This window comes from Coccidioides posadasii, chromosome 4, assembly GCF_018416015.2.
Source record: "Coccidioides posadasii str. Silveira chromosome 4, complete sequence".
NCBI lineage: Eukaryota > Fungi > Ascomycota > Eurotiomycetes > Onygenales > Onygenaceae > Coccidioides > Coccidioides posadasii.
In genome coordinates, this window is record NC_089410.1 from 2,811,595 (window position 1) to 2,828,924 (window position 17,330).

Sequence of the window (17,330 nt, forward strand, 5' to 3'; positions counted from 1 at the left end):
TCCAGGTCATTATAACACATTATTGGCGTCCCAGGGGTTCCTGTGATGCAGTTAAAAGATGAAGGAATTAAGGGGAGGTGGTGGCATAAGGGCTCCCTCCGTCGGATGGATCTCCTTTACAAATAATAAAAAAAAATTGCTCATCAAACAGGGGAGGAAAAAAAAGGATAAAAAAGAGGCAATCAAAGTGATGAGAAGGAGGTTATTAAGGGATGAAAAAGAACAGAAGGCGATAAATTCCAAAGGAAATTCACTGCGTGTACATATTTTTAACCCAAAGGAAGCCCACCCAACGTAGCAAATGCTAGCGGAGGGGGAAAAAAGAAAAAAGGGAGCCTGGGGCGCGTGTGGTAGCATGGGGTGGCAAGGATGCGATGAAAGCAATCCTCAATCACTCATGCCACGAGCTGCCACTGGGCAACTCCCGACCAACCCATAGCCTTTCTGCCTCTCATTTCAAGAAACTCCCGCACCGTTAAACCTCGGCCATCTTGGTTATCACCATAGCTGGTCAGAGCGAATAGTGTCAGCGTTTGTCCCGGGGCGCCTAGAGTCGTTGGATCGGGGATATCTAGGGACCAGCGGTCTCCTCCACCGCCTGGGCCTGAGCCGCGAATGTATTCAAAGGGTACGAAATCGTCCTTTCGGCCGTCAATGCCATGGATCCCGATCATGAACACGTACGGCGCACTCTTGTGGCTGTGCTTTGTGAGAGTCCAGTGTTCGCAGATGAGCGCGAACTCGAAATGCATGGGTCCGGGTGTGCGTATGGAGATGAATTTCGAAAGGGGTTGGAAGGTCATGTCGCCAATACCATGGTCGGCAGCTACATTTGTAAACACCGTGACCGATTCATCCACCCCCTTTGGGCCGTTGGTGAGAATGTACTCTTCCCATGAGATGCTAGGTCTGCCGTCGTCGCGGTAGAACTGGGTCTTATCGCTTGGATAATGGCGCAGGCCAAAGTCATCGTTCGACATGGTGAAGCACTCTGGAGCAAAGCGTTTGATGTATGGCCGGTTATGACCGTCCACGCACCCGGCACCCCAGCAGCAGTCGATGAGTTTCCACTTGCCGTCATCGATCCGCACCACGTTCCAAGCATGACCGGCCGTAAATGGTGGCAGAGGCGATCCCGGAGCAAGCTTTTCAAACCCATAACCTTTTCCATGTCCGCTGATCGTGCGGGCCTCTAGACCTGCGTGGGTTGCCAGTCTTTCAAAGAGTCCGGCGTAACCTTCACACACGGCCAGTCCGGTCTGTAGGGTCTGCTCGGGAGTTGATGGCTTCACGGAGTGGTTGAAGAAGGAGACCACATCGTATTCGATATTATGGTGGAGCCATGTGAAGATAACTCGAGCTTTGTCCGTGGCAGAAGGGAACGGACTGGTGAGTTGCACAGCCAGCCAGGAAAGATCTTGTGTTGGGAGTGACTGCCGCGGAAAACGTGTCGCATGCGTATCAGGCCCAGAAAAGTCACGGCATTTCAGACACTGAAGGGTATTTGTAGGGGGAGGGGGAGCAGCTGGTGCAATTCGTGGTTTTGTTGCCTGCAGTTTAGATAGATCAGGGCGAGAAGAAATCGGAACCGGAGGTGGAGTCGGAGCAGGAGATTGATTGCTCTCCAACCTCCGTGAGGTCTGGGGAATAGGGGGAGGCACGCCGTTGGATTTGCTTAATGTAGCGAGTGATGATTCCTTGATCTTCTTGAGTGTCGCAGGCGGCGGTGGGGGTGGTGGTATTTTCCTCTGAGGAACACTCGGAGGGTCATGCAATATCTGATTCTTGGCCACGGATATTGGGGTTTCCGTGGTGGGAATGGAAGGCTTCGGACGTGATGGAAGCTTGGGGGCTGATATAGGAACATCCTTTGAGAAGTCTCCTCTATTGTATTCATAAGAAGGGGGAGCTTTAACATTATGGACTCCCACTTGACTCTTGCCGGTTTTCGTTTCATGTAATTGAGCCAGTAGAGTCACCCGTCCCCGACAGGAAGCATTAGGGGAGAGGTGCTTCCCGTTGGATGCGATCACGGTGTCCGGATGCTGGCCTCCAGGTTCCCTATCCCCTGCTACCCTGTTCCCATTGGCCTTCTTCGGAGGTAATGGAGGCAGCGTAGCCTCTCCCCATGCTGGTGCGCGAAGGACATTTTTGGGCGAGGAGCCCCTAGAACGGCTAGTTGCGGTGCGGCTCGTCGAAACAGAGGATGTCGAGAAGCATGAATCGCCTGATTTGCGCAAATCGGAGGATTTTCTGGGTGGCAGAGTGGGAGGCGCGTTGGAGTGGTGTGCAATCTTCCTGCTTGGCAGAGGAGGAGGAGGGGCGGACGACGGGGTCGGTGGAGCGGGTGGTTTTGGTCTCTGGGGTAGAGCGGGCTTCTGCTGCCCAGTCCTCGCTATGGTTGGAGGAGGCAAGACATCGCGCCCGCGAATCATGGTACAAAACGAATGGCCAGTTCGAAGGTGGAAACGAGCGAATCGAAGTGGGTTCACGAGATGTAGCTATGGACGATGAAGGTACTCCAGAGACTCTCCTGGCCGTCTCGATGGGCTTCCAGGTCTCGGGCAGGGAGCCTATTTGGGTTAAGCGTCACACGTCAGTGTCTCGCTGTGCCGCCGCTACAGATTTAAAATCATCGAGAGGAAGATGATGGCCGGCTCCTGTATATGTATAGGTAGCTCTCCTCGCCCCGTCAAGCTTGAGCCGCAGGCTCCTTTCAGCCCTTTATGTTTGTATGGCTCCTCTCCTGGTAGGGTTGTTCCAATGGATCTACATCCCATAGCCCGCTCGAAGCTCCTATGGAGTACTCCGTACATGAGTTAACTTTGTCCTCGCAGAAGTTTCTTTAGATACGACCAAACCCACCGAGGCTGGTAGCGTTCCCAACATTTGAAATGCGCTGAACGACTGGAGGCCTTTCGAACTCCTATCCTTGCCAGACAACCCAGCTGTGTCAAGGGCACGACCATCCCAGGCTATATTGACGCAGCATCCTCCTCACTTCCATCCCAACTTTCATAACCATCCATTATTTGCATGAAAGCTAGTAGTGGGGTTTGGGCTTAAACTCTTTTTATTGGCTACAGGGTGCTTAAGGTACCCTTGAAGCCAATCAGAGCTCCGAATATGCTGACTCAGTGCCTGCAAAAAATCACTCAGCCGCAAATCTACAAGGTCCAAGGGGGCGGAAGTTAACCCGATACGGGCTATGCTTGGCTATTGAGGTTCGCCAAGCCACGGACCCCACCTACCACGGGCTCCAAAGCAGAAAGTCCCGCCATGCCACGCCTAAACATCGCCGTGCGATTGACATACACACGCATGCACTGCCGCCCCACGCCCTTATTTTCTGGGAAATATGTAGGCTCAAGCTACACTAGAAACACGCAATTTTCGATATGCATCCTTGAAGATTCACCTCTAAGCCCCAAGCAACCCCTACCGAGCTAACCGTTACCAACCCAAACCATACCGCTAAAAATGGCGGGACGTCTGTTTTATCATCGAGTGCTCTCGGGCTCCCACTCGCAGAGCCTCGCAGTCCTTGAAGGCTGCCCAAAAAAAAAAATAAAAAAATAAAAAAAAATAAAAAAATAAAAAATGAAAGGTTGGCTGGCCCCAGAAGAGGTGTCTGTCGTCATCATGCGCGTTATGGCCATGTTGCTTCATACATACTATGTCTGTTGTGACTCAAAGTTGTGTGAAATCACATAACAATGGCGGTTGCGGCCAAAGCAATAACAACAAAGAAATGATATTTGATCTGGTGCCTCAGTAAATCCATGTTCCTCTCACTGTGCTCTTCGAACCACTGAAAAGTGCACAGGTGAGGGCTGCAGAATGTTTCTGCCAGTAACTTTGGCTATGGAAGAATTAGCAGATGAGAGTAGCAGGGCGGTGGATAAGGGATAGATCTGGTAGGAAGGCTGCAATTGCAATCAAAGCCTGACACAGTTCATCATCAGAATTGATATATCCATCGGCAAAGCTGAGCTCCACAGGCTTGAAGAAGACACGTTTGAAAGGTACTAATCCGGCCTTTGATAAGCCGGACCGCGAAAACCCACAGGTAGAGCGGACAAGTAAAGGGACGGGTAAATCCATCCTTGGTGCTGTTGCTATTAACATTATTGTAAAATCTACGCTGAGAATGAGAGCCCTGATCCTCAGCTAAGGGCTCATGAATGGAGAAGTTGATGATGCCCTCAAAACATTGACTGTGACGGTGGGACGCCATTCCCCAGGTCTTACTGCAAAAACGCTTTAAAACTGCAGGCTTCAAGCGAGATCAAGAGCGGAGGTCTGGAGTCCAAAGAGTGGCATATGGATTGAGCCAAAGCCGCCGGATGGGAATGAGTAGTTAAAATGCGTTTAGCCAGTGATTTGAAGAGATGCGAGTCAAATAGTCGCCATGTAGTTATGCTACTCTTAAGTGAGAGAAAGCTATTCCATTTCGTGTTGTATTACTTGCTGTACAGGTCAGAATAAACATAGGAAAGTGCCTAGAATGCACTGCCGCTGTCTGATTTTACTAAAAACACAATTTGGAAAGGAAAGTGCCCTTGGTTAAGGATGTAATGCTGTGGGGGACAACGAGAGATGAGAAGCAGGCAAGGAAAGTGACAACCCGGTGCGAGGATTGGTAATAAATGGATGTGCAAGGCATCCCGTGGTTCTGAAGAATTAGTGTCGATCAAAAAAGGGGATCCAACCTGCAGTTGGCGGCTGTTTGAAGGCGCCACCGAGTTGATGGGCCGCCTTCAACCCAAAAAACATAAGATTAATATCGTAATATAAGACCATCACTCGTCGAAGTATGGCATCATCGTAAGAATTCTCAGTCACTCCGTCTCCAGGTAAACATGGTTTTGCAATCTCATTAGACATTTTGATAAAGCAAAAGCGGCTCGCCAATGTTCTCGATCTCGGGGATCGTGCACTTCAGGTCGAAGGCTTTGCTGAGTACGATCTTGAAAATCTATATCGAAGTGGCGGTGGTTAGTTGCGCGTAACAGAAATGGGCCACCAACATCAAAAGAAGGAACACATACTTTTTGCACATTTATGCTATGACTTGTGCTGCTAAAAATCAAGCTCGCCCTCATTGCCTTGGCGAAGCGCTTGGCCTACCTAAGTCAGCATAAACCCACATGGTACGAAGATGACCTTGGAAACTGACCTGAATTGAAATCTCTTCTTGGTCTTCGCGAGGGAAGTTGACGAAATGGTCATATTTAGTACCGACGAGCAGTGGAATTGCAGTTTTGTTGAATCCACGACCCTGGCGGTACCATTCTTTGATAGAATTCAATGTGCTCTTCCGAGTGAGGTCGAACATGAACAAAATAGCGACCGCATCGTTGCAGACCAAGGGAAGCATGTTGACAAATTCTCGTTGCCCACCAAGGTCCCAAATCGAAAATGTAATCTCCGTGTTTCGAATCGAGATCGTCTTCTCCATGAAGTTTACCCCTACATGACCCTATGTCAACTAACGCTCCGAGAAGGCTCGTCAGTCACGCGCGCATGCTTACCTAGCGTCTGGATATAGTCTTCGTCCCAGCTTCCTTCAACGTATTTCACCATGAGACTGGTTTTGCCGATTTGCGCATCCCCAACCATGCCCACTTTGATTACTACACTGTTTTTGCTGGGAGGGCCCGACTGCGGTCTGGAGGTCTGTTCAGAATGCGACTGCGAGTATCCATATCTATCTCCACCACTCGACAAACCCGAGCCCGGGCGAGAGCTTGATTGCGGTACTTGCTGAAGTTGCTGGTACGCCATTGTAGGTGAGCTGAACCTTGACGGAAAATCGCCTTCGTGTGACGACAGTGCAGGCGCAGATTGAGCGTACTCAACAGAGGGGTGGTGGGTGGACGGCCCGTTGCTATACCCGTTGCTGTAAGGTTGAGGGGAATTGGCTGGCGCTTCCTCCGTATTTGATGGCATGTCATGTTCTGGTTGGACGTTAGGCTCGGTGGTCTCCAGGGTATCGACAGCTGGCTGCACGGTTTGGACTGTATCCTCCTGCACCGATAGCCTGTCTGGATCCACTGTGGTTGTCTCCATCTCTGTAGTTCGAACGTTGACGAGATGCTTTAGTTCAGCGCGAAAAATTGGGAGTGAATCGGGCAGGAAACCGCGAACAAGACGACGTATTCAATGGCCACGACCGGTTGAAACTAAACCTCGAAGCTCAGAGGCGATTGGGTTTGAGAATCTTCATGGATGTAGATATAATCAAAATCAAGGGATGCGCTCCAGCTACTCGTTCGGCATCAATCTGCATGGGCAATCCGATCAAGGTCGCTCGTCGTCTGTACCCGGCCGAAGACCTCGGAGTCTGGAGTGGTTTAAGTGCCAACTGGAGCCCAAGTGCGGTTAGCTGAAGCGAATTAAAATGAAAGACAGAAAAAGGACAACAGTCAGAGGGAATTAAGTGCTAAAAGAAAGACAAAGCAAAGACGTCAACCCACAACACACTGCAAGATCAGGGAATGTAAACAAGCGGCAGCCGACAAGGAGGTGGAATGACGCTCTGACGCCAGTAAACCCAAAGCGGACTAGCGCGGCCTGGCCGATCCCGCAGCCAAAAAATCGAATCGCCAGCCCTATACAAATTTTCAGACCAGTACTATTTGCCTTGCGGTCGATTGATCGACAAGCAGTCGTTGCCCTTTGAACATCCTATCACCGGAGACGTCTCGCGGAGGTGAAGATGGCCAAACGCGGTGTGGAAGAAACAGATGCGCTTTCCGGCGCTCTCAAGGCGGGAGAGCGGCCGATGCCTGATGCCCCGCCAAACGAGATGGGCGAGTTTGAGGACGAATTTGAGGACGAATTCGAGAGTGAAGACGAGATCTTCGAAGCTGGTGTGGACGGTCGTCCAGACGCGGAACGGGAAGAAGAAGAAAGGGGTACGTGGGCTGCCCGGGAACTGGCATTGCGGTGCGCATTCCAGTTCGCTACTCTTCGAGTGAGAATGACTTTTTTTTAATGCTGATGTTTACGGCAATCAGATGCGATGGACGTGGACAAACAGACCTTCATACCCGGTCGAACAAAGTTGGCACCCGGGGAAACGTTATCGCCGGATCCTTCTACATATGATATGCTCCATACCTTGACTACGCCGTGGCCCTGTCTATCGTTCGATATAGTCCGGGACAATCTAGGTGACAACAGAAAGACTTATCCCGCTACCGTATATGCAGTTGCTGGAACGCAGGCCGACAGACCGCGTTCGAAGGAAAACCAGCTTATGGTGTTAAAACTGAGTGGGCTTAGCAGAATGGAGAGGGAGCGAGGGGAGGAGTCAGACGCTGAATCGGACTCGGATGACGACTCTCCTTCGGAGCCTATCCTCGAATCCAAATCGATAGTTTTGAACTCTACGACGAATCGTATCCGCGCGCATCAGACTCCGCATTCGTCCAACGATCCAACGAAGGCGCCTCAGACCCTAACGGCCTCCATGCTCGAAAATTCCCAAATCCTTATCCATGACGTATCACCATACCTTGCTAGTTTCGACAACCCTGGTTTAGTCATCCCTCCATCCGCTTCGAAACCTTTATCTACCCTGCGAATGCATAAATCAGAGGGCTACGCCCTAGACTGGTCTCCCCTCTATCCACTTGGAAAGCTTTTAACAGGGGATAATGATGGTGCAATATACGTAACAACTCGCAGTGAAGGAGGTGGATGGATCACGGACACTCGACCTTTCACCGGCCACACTTCTTCTGTTGAAGAAATTCAATGGTCTCCGAATGAAAGGAATGTTTTTGCTTCTGCCAGCAGTGATGGCAGTGTCAAAGTTTGGGATGTTCGATCGAAATCTCGTAAGGCTGCCGTGGATGTGAAGATTTCAAACACAGACGTCAACGTCATGAGTTGGTCGAAACAAACATTCCATCTTCTTGCAACGGGTGCCGACGACGGCCAATGGGCAGTCTGGGATCTCCGAAATTGGAAGCCTGATAACAATAAACCTTCTCAGCTCCGACCACAATCTGTTGCGTGCTTCAATTTCCACCAAGAGCCCATTACTAGTATAGAATGGCATCCTACGGATGACAGTGTTGTTGCTGTTGCTTCTGCAGATAACACTCTCACTCTATGGGATCTTGCTGTCGAGTTAGATGATGAGGAAGTACGAGATGCCGGTCTGGCCGATGTACCGCCACAGCTGTTGTTTGTTCATTACATGGAAATGGTGAAAGAGTTGCACTGGCAAGGACAGATGCCAGGAACTCTCATGGCTACTGGCAGTGATGGATTTGGGTACGTATATTGTTACCTTGTATAATTGTGGGTTTATAGTATCTTATCATACTAACTGGTTTTTTAGGGTTTTCAAAACGATTAGCGTGTAATTGGGAAAAAGTGTGACCGTTAAAACCTAGAAGTTGGAGCCTTCTGTTTGATATCCAAAAGTTGAGCAGTTACTAAACAATGGTTTTATATTTCCAATAAAATCACTGATGTTTCTCCTGTTTGGCCACTCCTGGCTTTACAGCGTCAAGTTCACGCTTCGGTAAATATTACAAATGTTATACCAACAGATTAGCCATACTCCTGGCTAACTTCACTGCCTTGTATTTCTCATGCTCCTGCTTCTATTCAATGCCACTTGCCGCACATATCGGCTCACGAATCACTCAGTACACAAAGACAATTAGCACATATCTTACAATATCCAAGGCGGCCCCATCGCAAACACAGTTTCATACAAGCATTGTGGCTGTATGGTATTCATTTCACAGTCCTCGTTAAGCATTTCCGAGTTCCATTCTCCCTACTGAGGTACTTATAAAAGTAACCTTGTTGTCAAGACTCGGTTTCAAGTATATCTACACACGGCTTACATTCTCCCATGAAAGTCAAATTCAGATATCTATATTTATCAGCGGCTGCGGCTAGTGCAGGGAATCATCTAGACACCCCTAAACCCGAACAACCCTCCAGGTGGTCCTGCCTCGTGACTCGCTCGCTAAGGGTGTAAATTTTGAACGGGCGAGCGGGTTTCTCAAAAACCACGCTGTCAGGCAAAAGACGAAGGGTTTTCTACACCCATACACAATGGATTCCTCCGAGAAATATTCAGCGCTACTAGCCAAGCAGGAGTCAAATCTGCGGGATCCCAAGACAGGTATACACTACGGGGTTGATTCATCTCTTACAGGAGCAAGGGGCCCACCAGACTTCGTTACATCGGTCTCTGAGCAAGGCGGCTCTGAAGGATACGCTAACGCACGAAGATTGCCGTTTGAGATCCTATATATTGTAATATGCGAATCGGAAGATGAAGGTGCTGAGCCCAATCTCAGATTGCCCATGCGAGTTATGGATAAACAGCCAGGGGCTAACGAAAGGATCGGCGGGCTTTTATTCCTCAATAGCGATACAAGGAGACGTTCCGCCTGGACGAAAACAGACAGGGGCCAAATTCTTTTTGGAAGCCAAACGCTCAACGTATCTATCGAACTGAAGCCAGTGAAAGGGATGAAGATGGTGCAGGTTCACCGTGTAGCGAGGGCAATCAAAGCACGGATAGTCTACAAAAGGAAAGCCCGGAAGTCTCAAAATCGTGAGGATTCCCCTGAACCACGGGAGGTGCTCTCTTCTTCCAATCATAGCCATACAGCCCAGCTTCATATCCGCGGTGGCTGCCTTGGTATATGTAGAAGGAAGAAGAAATTTGAAGATGACGAGGCTATTTCGGGCTTGCTATGGTGGGTGGCCGGCGGGAAATTGGCACCGGATGGTTCCAAGCCGACAGGGAAAGGGATGAGAGAATGGAAGCAGAACAGTAAAGGAATCTGGGATGAAGGGCGCGAAAGAGGGTTCTTTCAGGAATGTGCTTTTGTTCTTTCAAACGGCAAGGTATGTCGAAACCAGCGCCAAAGGAAGCAGCCGGAACCACCTCCAGAATCACCGGAACAACCGCCATTAGATCCGCCTACTGATCCACCAGCGGAAGCTTCAGCTGAAGCTTCAGCCCGGAACTGAGGGAGCAAAACTAAACCCAAACTTATCAAGCCATGAGTTGGAGGCTGGTTTTCGATGTAATTATATCAAATTGATCTTCGAGGGCTACGACCGAAAAGAACCGTTAAAGGGTGACGCTGGATTACTACTCGGAGAGATTATCTCGTAGCTAGCACATAGGCTCTCCAGGTGACCGTGCCATATAATCAAAACTTCATTATCCAATCCTGGATACTCCGTGCAAACATTGAAAATCATTGCTGACGCCACTGGACAATGCCATATGAGCCTCTATATACCGTTTACAATTGAATCACCGATAGTATGCTGTGCTTCTTCTGTTCTGGTTACCGGCATTTCTTCGCTTAAACGCCGCAGATATAGCAAGAGAAGATTTTCCCAGCCCAGGCCACCTGTGGCCATGACTCGTGCCGGAACAACTCTACCGGGAAACCATCTTTCCCTCCTAGTTGTTGCTTTGTCTCCACCTTCAAATGCTGCCCTGCTTGCCCGAGTTGTTCTCATACGTTTGGGCTCATTCCCTGGTTGAGAAAGAAGACCGGTAAGCTGAAGCCGCTGCTGCTCGATGCGTAGCTCTGAGGCAATGATAAATCGAATATACGGTGCAACGTCTTCCGCCATAACTGGCATTCCATGCTCAAAGGAGAGTGGCCTATGGTAGGCTTGGGTGGAGTAAGCGGATACATCAAGAATGGGGCCGAATGCCATTTCAAACATAGACGGCTTCATTACGGTCGAAGACTGGGGCGTAGCGTTTTGCAGAATGTGCTCCATTATATCTTGTTCATAATCTGCGGGAGACAAACCAGGAAACAAATTTTCAAGCAACACGCCAAGCGTGGCGCTTATTTTACTTGATATTTCAGTATAATCTGGCGGGGAGTCTGCTTGAAGGAACTGACGGCCTTCGAGACAGTCCAAGCGTTGCTTCTCGGGTGTTGGTGGAAGGGACGTATCCAACGGAGCCTACAAGGGTCAGTTTTATTTAGAAGTGGTCTCTGGGGTTCGGTAGTTACCTGGGTAAAATCACTTCGACTTCTTTCACAGAGAAGGTCAAGTGAACTCTCCATGTCGGACACAAAGCTTGCTTGTTCCAATAATTCCAAATTATTGCTTCCGCTATAGGCTCTCATGATCGGCCTAATTTCTAACCAATCCACCGCTGATATATGCCATTGCCTGAGCAGTTCCGTTATGAGCTGTGTTCTCTTCTCAATTGGATCCCCTTTGTCTACAACCGTATCTCGACAAAGCCAGTCCATACCCCTTACATATGTGTCCGAGCTCAGTATTCTCGGCAATCCAGGGTCTGACTCTAATACGCTAAACCGAGGGCGGTCAGCTATCCAATCGAGCCCAGATTTTTGGCTACCGACGGCCATCTGACACCAATAGTTCAATTGCATTATCGTTGCACGCAGGTCCCTCCCAAGGACAGTATATAAGTCCAGAATTGCTTTCGGATCTAGCACGTGGCATTCGTTCGCACATAAAGCGGAAAGATACTCCGTAACCAAGTCTGATGGAGGCGGGCGGAAGCGAAGAATCGCATGGAACGACAAGCTGTCTATTGGAAGCATATTCTCGTCATTGCATGTCATGATGATGGGTCTTTTGGACTGCGCAATCAAGGCTAAGACGCCATTCCAGAATTGCTTATCCTCATTGAAAAGAATATCCACCTCTTCCAGAAGAATGAGAGATTGTCGTTGCTTTGTCTTGGGTTTTTGAGCTTCACAAGTGCTCCGTACGGACGGGCTTTTGCTCTGGTTTGGCGTAGCGTTCTTCGATGTTGATTTCTGTTTAAAAAAGCTCCCCATAGATGATTGCCTATCGTCGCGCTGGTTCACACTGGATTCCAGAACAGAGTTAGCGGGGATGTTGTTATCTATTTGCTTCAGAATTTGTACGAGATGATTCTGAGCCATGTCTCCAACTCGCTCGACCACATCCTTCGCACTTCTGCGGGTTCCAGCGTTCACCTCGAACACCTCAAAATCGAGCTCACGAGCAACTGCATAGACTGCCGCCGTTTTGCCACAACCAGGGGGCCCACTAAGGAGAACTATATTTGAAAGCGGGCGTTTTTCATTTCCGGTATCGTTTGCTGACGGCGTTCCCCTTGCTCTAACAACGGTTCTTTTAGAAACTGTGACAGCTCCGGCTAGTTCATCGTCATCATCAGTAAGCTCCTCAATACCCGGCTCGTCGTCACTACTAGAAACGATGAAGTCATCTAAGCCAGCTGCCCTCTTTCGTTTCTTCTTTTTATTAGCCTCTGTCTTTGGTGTTTTTGAAGCTTTAGAATCGCTTTGGCCCGCACCAGTGTTGACGGCCGATACTGTAAGGCTCTGCAGCCAGTGATGCAGCAATAGCGCCTCAGAGCCGACTTGAAGGACTTTTGAAGCTGTATCTGGCGCGTACTTTTGTGTCCAGGGCAATTCTTCGCAGCGTCCTTTCTCGAAAGAACTCCTAGAAGTAGGAATAGAAGATAGGAGACTTGCGACAGCGGGATGAGACAACCTGCTGTGTATTGAAGGATTGGCCGAAAGTTCGATTTCTTCTTGCCTCATAGTTCGCTTTGAAATTCGATCAAGCTTCTCAGTCATAGCATCCCTTAAAATGCACCCTTTTTCTAAAATCCTTTTGGGCTGCCTTAGACACTCCTTCACGGACAATTCCTTAAAATAAAAGCAGCCCCCTCGTAACGAGCGCGAAATGATTCCAAGAATATTTTCCGAACCTGATACATGAGCAATCGAACCTTTAGCCTTCTTTTGGTCAACTATATTATGCTCGCTCTGTTTACGATCCTGCTCCGATGCATTTTCGTCAATGCGAACCATATCAAGTGGAGGCCATAATGGCTCAATGGGGTCGCTGACTCTTCGGCGATTGAGAGCTTTGGTTGAGGCCGATGTTCTCTCCAGTGTCTTTGCGGCTGTAGGCCAGGAGCGACGAGGCTCTGGTGTTGGTTGTTTTTGTTCATTCGGGACCGCATCTTTTCCTTGGTGGGCAGAAGCCTTGCCTGCCGGTTTTGAATCTTCCACCTTTTTAGGTCCCTGTCTGGTCAAAAAGAAGGGGTGGGTAGGTTTCGGCGGTTCTGGAGGCGATTGTGGATTTTCTGTCCGTTGTTTGAAAAGGATGTAGGTCGTATGACCACTCATAATGTCACGTATCGCACCCCCAATAAACTGCCGTGAGAGGCTCCCGGGTCCATACTTCATAATCGCTATTCTGGAAAGTGGCGCAACATCCTCCTTGGGCTTTTTGCGACCACGGCCTCGCTTTTTAAGTTCCCTTCCATTCTCACGAGTCCCCGGGCTGGCTTGCTGTATAGGTGAATTCAAAAGTTTCCCGTTGGGATTGAGTTTTAGCACGTTCTCCTTCCGAGGCGTTTCACAGAGGCTATCTTTATGGGGATCTTTAAATGCATACTTGGCCGGGGCGGGATTGACCGTTCCCTTGCGAAACGAATACCGTGCTGTAGTTGACTTCTCTTCAGTGCCATTGGATGAATAGGAATTTGGCACATCCGGCAGGTTGGAAGTGACTTCGGGTTCGACAGGAGGGGAACGTGCCGCGCCATGTCCAGCATTCCCTGAATGATCGAGGGGCGTCGTTTTCCGCCTTTTCCTCCGACTTAAATTTTCATCGTCATCTAAGGGATTTGGGCAGTCTTCGCTCGTCGAATCTAATACAATATTCGCTCTTTCGCTCCTAGGGTTATTGCTTGGTTGCTTCGGCAATGGATCTGCGAGTTGGGGGAGTTCTGCTATCGGTTCACTGCCATCTAATGCCATGGAGTCAGCGGAACAAGGAAACAGAATAAAAGATAATATCCACACACGTTTCATAAAGAAAGGATGTAGGGTCCTTTGCTCATGTTGCCCCATGGCCTTGTGAACAACTACTGCCATCACCCGTCCAGGCATTAACTACCACATCATGATGACACTGACGATGACGGACGGGTCGAGTCACTTCGGCGTGCAAAGACAGGAGAACCAACAAGTAGACCAGACTTTTTCGCGACAATTCGGGCGGAGGATCCCTGCGCTCCGCATCAACACGGCGACCTGTACAGAGTCCACATCGCGTTGTCGAAGCCAGACTGAAGTGGCTCTGAGCGCGTCACCGCGCGTTGTGGCTAGTGGCGCAGATGGATCGTGGCTTGTGTCGGCAAATCATTTCGCCGGTCCGTCACTTTTTCTTTTCTGAGAAATTCAAATCCGCAGCCCGTCAACGAGCAGCCTGTCGTGGAGGCCGTTTTGCCAGCCTGGAACTCTGAAATCAAGGCCTGCGACAATGGCTTTGCAGGCGCCCTCGCTATTAGCACAATTGCCGCGTCCCTTAAGCGGAGGCGCGGGCAAATGCCAGTTTTCGGAGGTGTACAGCCTCGCCGGAAGTAAGAAAAGAAAGCGATATGAAATTGCTGCTGCTATTGATGGCGAGAGTGTGAATATATACAATGTATGCCCGCTTTCTCTCGCTCCGGATTTCTAGGCTAACATTTTGGGCACAGGTTCAATTTCCGAAACTGATATCGTCCTATGCGATTCCGCCCCAATCCTCCATATCATGCGCACCTTGCTCTGTAAAAGAGAAATCAGCGGCGACATCCACGGTGAAAAGATACACATATTGCTCCATGAATAAGCCAGAGAGGCAAATTAGATGCTTTGTTGAAGAATTCAGCTCGTCGGAACGAGGTTCAGCTAATTTTTCGACCTTGGTCTCTTCCTTGGAAGACAGTGAGAGCCCAGTGGTTTTCACGACTGTGGTGCCTACAGCTCAGGCTCTGAAAGGTCAAGAAGCAGCATTCGATCTGATTACAGTTCACGAAAATGGCAGAGTACAGAAGCTATCGTCTGATCTCAAAACCCAAAGGTGGAGCATCTTGCACCCAGCGTACGAGAGTTCCGGGGAATATGAAGTGCGCACATGTTTTGTTGTGAGCTTCGAAGAGGCTCAAAAAGCCCTCTTTAGGAAAAGACAGGATTTGATTGCCTCCATACTGGGTGACGGACGTGGAATTGGATCCGAGATCTCCTCGATTTTGATGGTGGTCACGCATCCTCGTCAAGCGAAGACTCTGTTACCAAGTGAGGCATTAGTACATTTGTTCTCAATATCCCCTCATGATTGGACGAATGGCTTTGCCGCGAATGGGAGCCAACAGCTGAAGCATCTAATGAAGATGACATTACCAGACATACCTGGACAAGCGCCCCTAGATGCCGACAATATTAATTGGGTGTTAAACTTAAATCAAGCTGAGCTCTCGCTATCGTTTGATCGAGGCTATATCAGTTACAATATATCGCATTATACTCCGGAGGTAGATTCTCATATGATCGTTAACAACGCCACCTTCTCTTCTGTCATGCGAATCTCCCAGCGATTAGTTATCGGCGCAAACCAGTCAACAGTTTCCTTATATGACGCGAAATATCGATCGTTGCAGGCGGATCTTCCCATAGCAGAAATTTCACATGTCAGCTCCAACAAGCAAATGGATACGCCTTCGTCTCTCGAGTTCATAACCTATTTCTCGAAATCCAGCGTGGCAGTGGCAGTCTACGGGAGCAACTTACTCGCTTTTGATCTCACGACGATGCAGAACTGGGGCGAGTCCTCCCGGAAGAGGCAAAGGGCCGGTTTACTCATCGACTCAATTGGAAAAGGGGTAGCAGTTCTTGACAGAGAAACAAAACGACCAGCGTTGGACGGCAATTCATTGCAGTGTATGACGCCGCTTGGGCTCACGGATAAAGCCGTTGCCAATAAATGGGCTCAAATAATGTCGGAGCTGGATTCTGCAGTGAGAGCGAAGGATCCTGAAAAGTTCGACCAGATTATGAAAACGACGTTCTGGAATTCTTTAACCCCCGGTGCTGATGAGAAGCCTAAAGGTTTCCCTCATGTGAAGGAATACATTGACTTGGAAAGGATCTCATTCTTGCTCTCTAAAATTTTCTCTCTGCGATCTGAGGGCGAGTCAAACACACCCAAACTCGCCATCAGCTTCGTACCCTTCGAGACTTTACAATGGCTGGTCAATTCACGGCATTTGAGTTTGGGAAATATTCAGGTTGCTCTCCGTGGCTCTAATCCTGACCGAATTCTTCCCACGATGCCAGATGGCTCTTTGGTTCGGGCACTTGTGCAGTCAGGCCGTTCAATAAAAATGCTACTCCTTGTTCTACGTGGGCCGGTTCACTTAGACACGATGGAGCTTGGTCACTCTTTGAAGCTGCTCCTGGAGGTTGCACGCTCTCATTCCACTAACTCAGCAGAGCCTCCCAAGGCTCTTACCGAGTCCCCTCAGAAGCGATATGCGAACGCGACCGCAGAAGTGACGCCCGCAACTCCCAAGCAGCCACGTGGATCCGAGTCGGTTTTAACAGACGCAGTATCCGGCTTAAACTTGACGCTCTTAAAACTCCATTCTCATCCACTCGACAAAGTCACACATTCAATTAGATCTGTCCTTTCCAATTCCGACATCCTTTCCATAATTCACCACCTCCGCCATTCCCTGGCCGCCGGCGGCTACACATCCCGATTTACAGAAGACCCTCCGCCTGCATTCTCCAGTTCCAAGATCCCTCGTCTCCCTCTCTCCGCTATCGTGGAGCTCTTAAATGCCTGTATGGATGCCGTAGGACCAAGCGGGTGGGTATCAGCCGCTGGCTTTGCCGGAGGAGAAGGCAGCGAGGCGTCCCTAATCGCGGATATGAAATCGGAAGTATCCGCTGCCCTCGCTGGTGTCGAAGAAGCGACGTATCTAAAGGGTATTCTACGCGAATTTATCCGTTGCTGCGAAACGGCGAAGAAGATCACTCAGCCCAAGGCAGAGCAACGTAACAAGAAAGACAAAGTATCGTCGTCCGAAGAAGTCGGCTGGCGTGTCAAACGCACGGAGCGCGTCAATGGCGCCCAGATATTAGTATATGACGATGTTGCGGACTCGTCCGGGCTCTTGAACACTGACTCGAAGATTCTCCCTCTCTCCTTGAAGTTGACCACTGCCAGTGACATGGCTGCTGAAGAGCCAAGTAAGACCAAGGTGATCAAGTCGACAGGCGAAGTGAAGAAGCGAAGTCAGCGTGATCTCAGTTACCTCAAGGGCAAAGCTGTTGGGAAATATTCTTTTGAGCGGATTATTGTATAAACAAATAGGTGCTGCCAAAAGTTGGGTGTATGGCTGTGTACAAAGTATGCTTCTAGATTATGGCGTGGAGTAGTGAGCAATAATGATGATAAAATTTACCCTTTTTGCCCCTGCACGTTTGCGATGTATTTTGGCG

General features: G+C 49.4%; 6 protein-coding genes across 7 annotated transcripts; 3 read left to right on the forward strand and 3 right to left on the reverse strand.

The window, feature by feature from the left end:
• Positions 1–395: 395 nt before the first annotated feature.
• Positions 396–2,435, reverse strand: D8B26_007772 (uncharacterized protein; the record flags this gene model as incomplete). Its single annotated transcript, XM_003067262.2, has 1 exon — positions 396–2,435. The coding sequence occupies one exon, from the start codon at positions 2,433–2,435 to the stop codon at positions 396–398; it is 2,040 nt and encodes a 679-aa protein (XP_003067308.2).
• A 1,970-nt stretch (positions 2,436–4,405) lies between these two features.
• D8B26_007773 (uncharacterized protein) lies at positions 4,406–6,518 on the reverse strand. Its single transcript, XM_003067263.2, has 4 exons — positions 5,535–6,518; positions 5,180–5,472; positions 5,052–5,126; positions 4,406–4,978 (listed from the first exon to the last, which is right to left on the reverse strand). Exons 1-4 carry the CDS (start codon positions 6,070–6,072, stop codon positions 4,880–4,882), a joined length of 1,005 nt encoding a protein of 334 aa, XP_003067309.1. The 5' UTR covers positions 6,073–6,518; the 3' UTR covers positions 4,406–4,879.
• A 149-nt stretch (positions 6,519–6,667) lies between these two features.
• Positions 6,668–8,488, forward strand: RRB1_1 (ribosome biosynthesis protein rrb1). Of its 2 annotated transcripts, none has more exons than XM_066125636.1 (3): positions 6,668–6,951; positions 7,023–8,289; positions 8,357–8,488. In XM_066125636.1, exons 1-3 carry the CDS (start codon positions 6,750–6,752, stop codon positions 8,379–8,381), a joined length of 1,494 nt encoding a protein of 497 aa, XP_065981720.1. In that variant the 5' UTR covers positions 6,668–6,749; the 3' UTR covers positions 8,382–8,488. The 2 variants fall into 2 exon arrangements, with proteins under 2 accessions (XP_065981720.1, XP_003067310.2); XM_003067264.2 differs by having other exon boundaries at positions 6,668–6,920.
• A 518-nt stretch (positions 8,489–9,006) lies between these two features.
• D8B26_007775 (uncharacterized protein) lies at positions 9,007–10,858 on the forward strand. Its single transcript, XM_003067265.2, has one exon. The coding sequence runs from the start codon at positions 9,088–9,090 to the stop codon at positions 10,015–10,017; it is 930 nt and encodes a 309-aa protein (XP_003067311.2). The 5' UTR covers positions 9,007–9,087; the 3' UTR covers positions 10,018–10,858.
• On the reverse strand, positions 10,288–14,100 carry D8B26_007776 (uncharacterized protein; the record flags this gene model as incomplete). The annotated part of the gene is made up of 3 exons (XM_003067266.2): positions 13,868–14,100; positions 11,034–13,810; positions 10,288–10,983 (listed from the first exon to the last, which is right to left on the reverse strand). The coding sequence occupies exons 1-3, from the start codon at positions 13,950–13,952 to the stop codon at positions 10,288–10,290; spliced, it is 3,558 nt and encodes a 1,185-aa protein (XP_003067312.2). The 5' UTR covers positions 13,953–14,100.
• A 225-nt stretch (positions 14,101–14,325) lies between these two features.
• D8B26_007777 (uncharacterized protein) lies at positions 14,326–17,304 on the forward strand (the record flags this gene model as incomplete). Its single annotated transcript, XM_003067267.2, has 2 exons — positions 14,326–14,490; positions 14,543–17,304. 2 exons carry the CDS (start codon positions 14,326–14,328, stop codon positions 17,192–17,194), a joined length of 2,817 nt encoding a protein of 938 aa, XP_003067313.2. The 3' UTR covers positions 17,195–17,304.
• Positions 17,305–17,330: the final 26 nt, after the last annotated feature.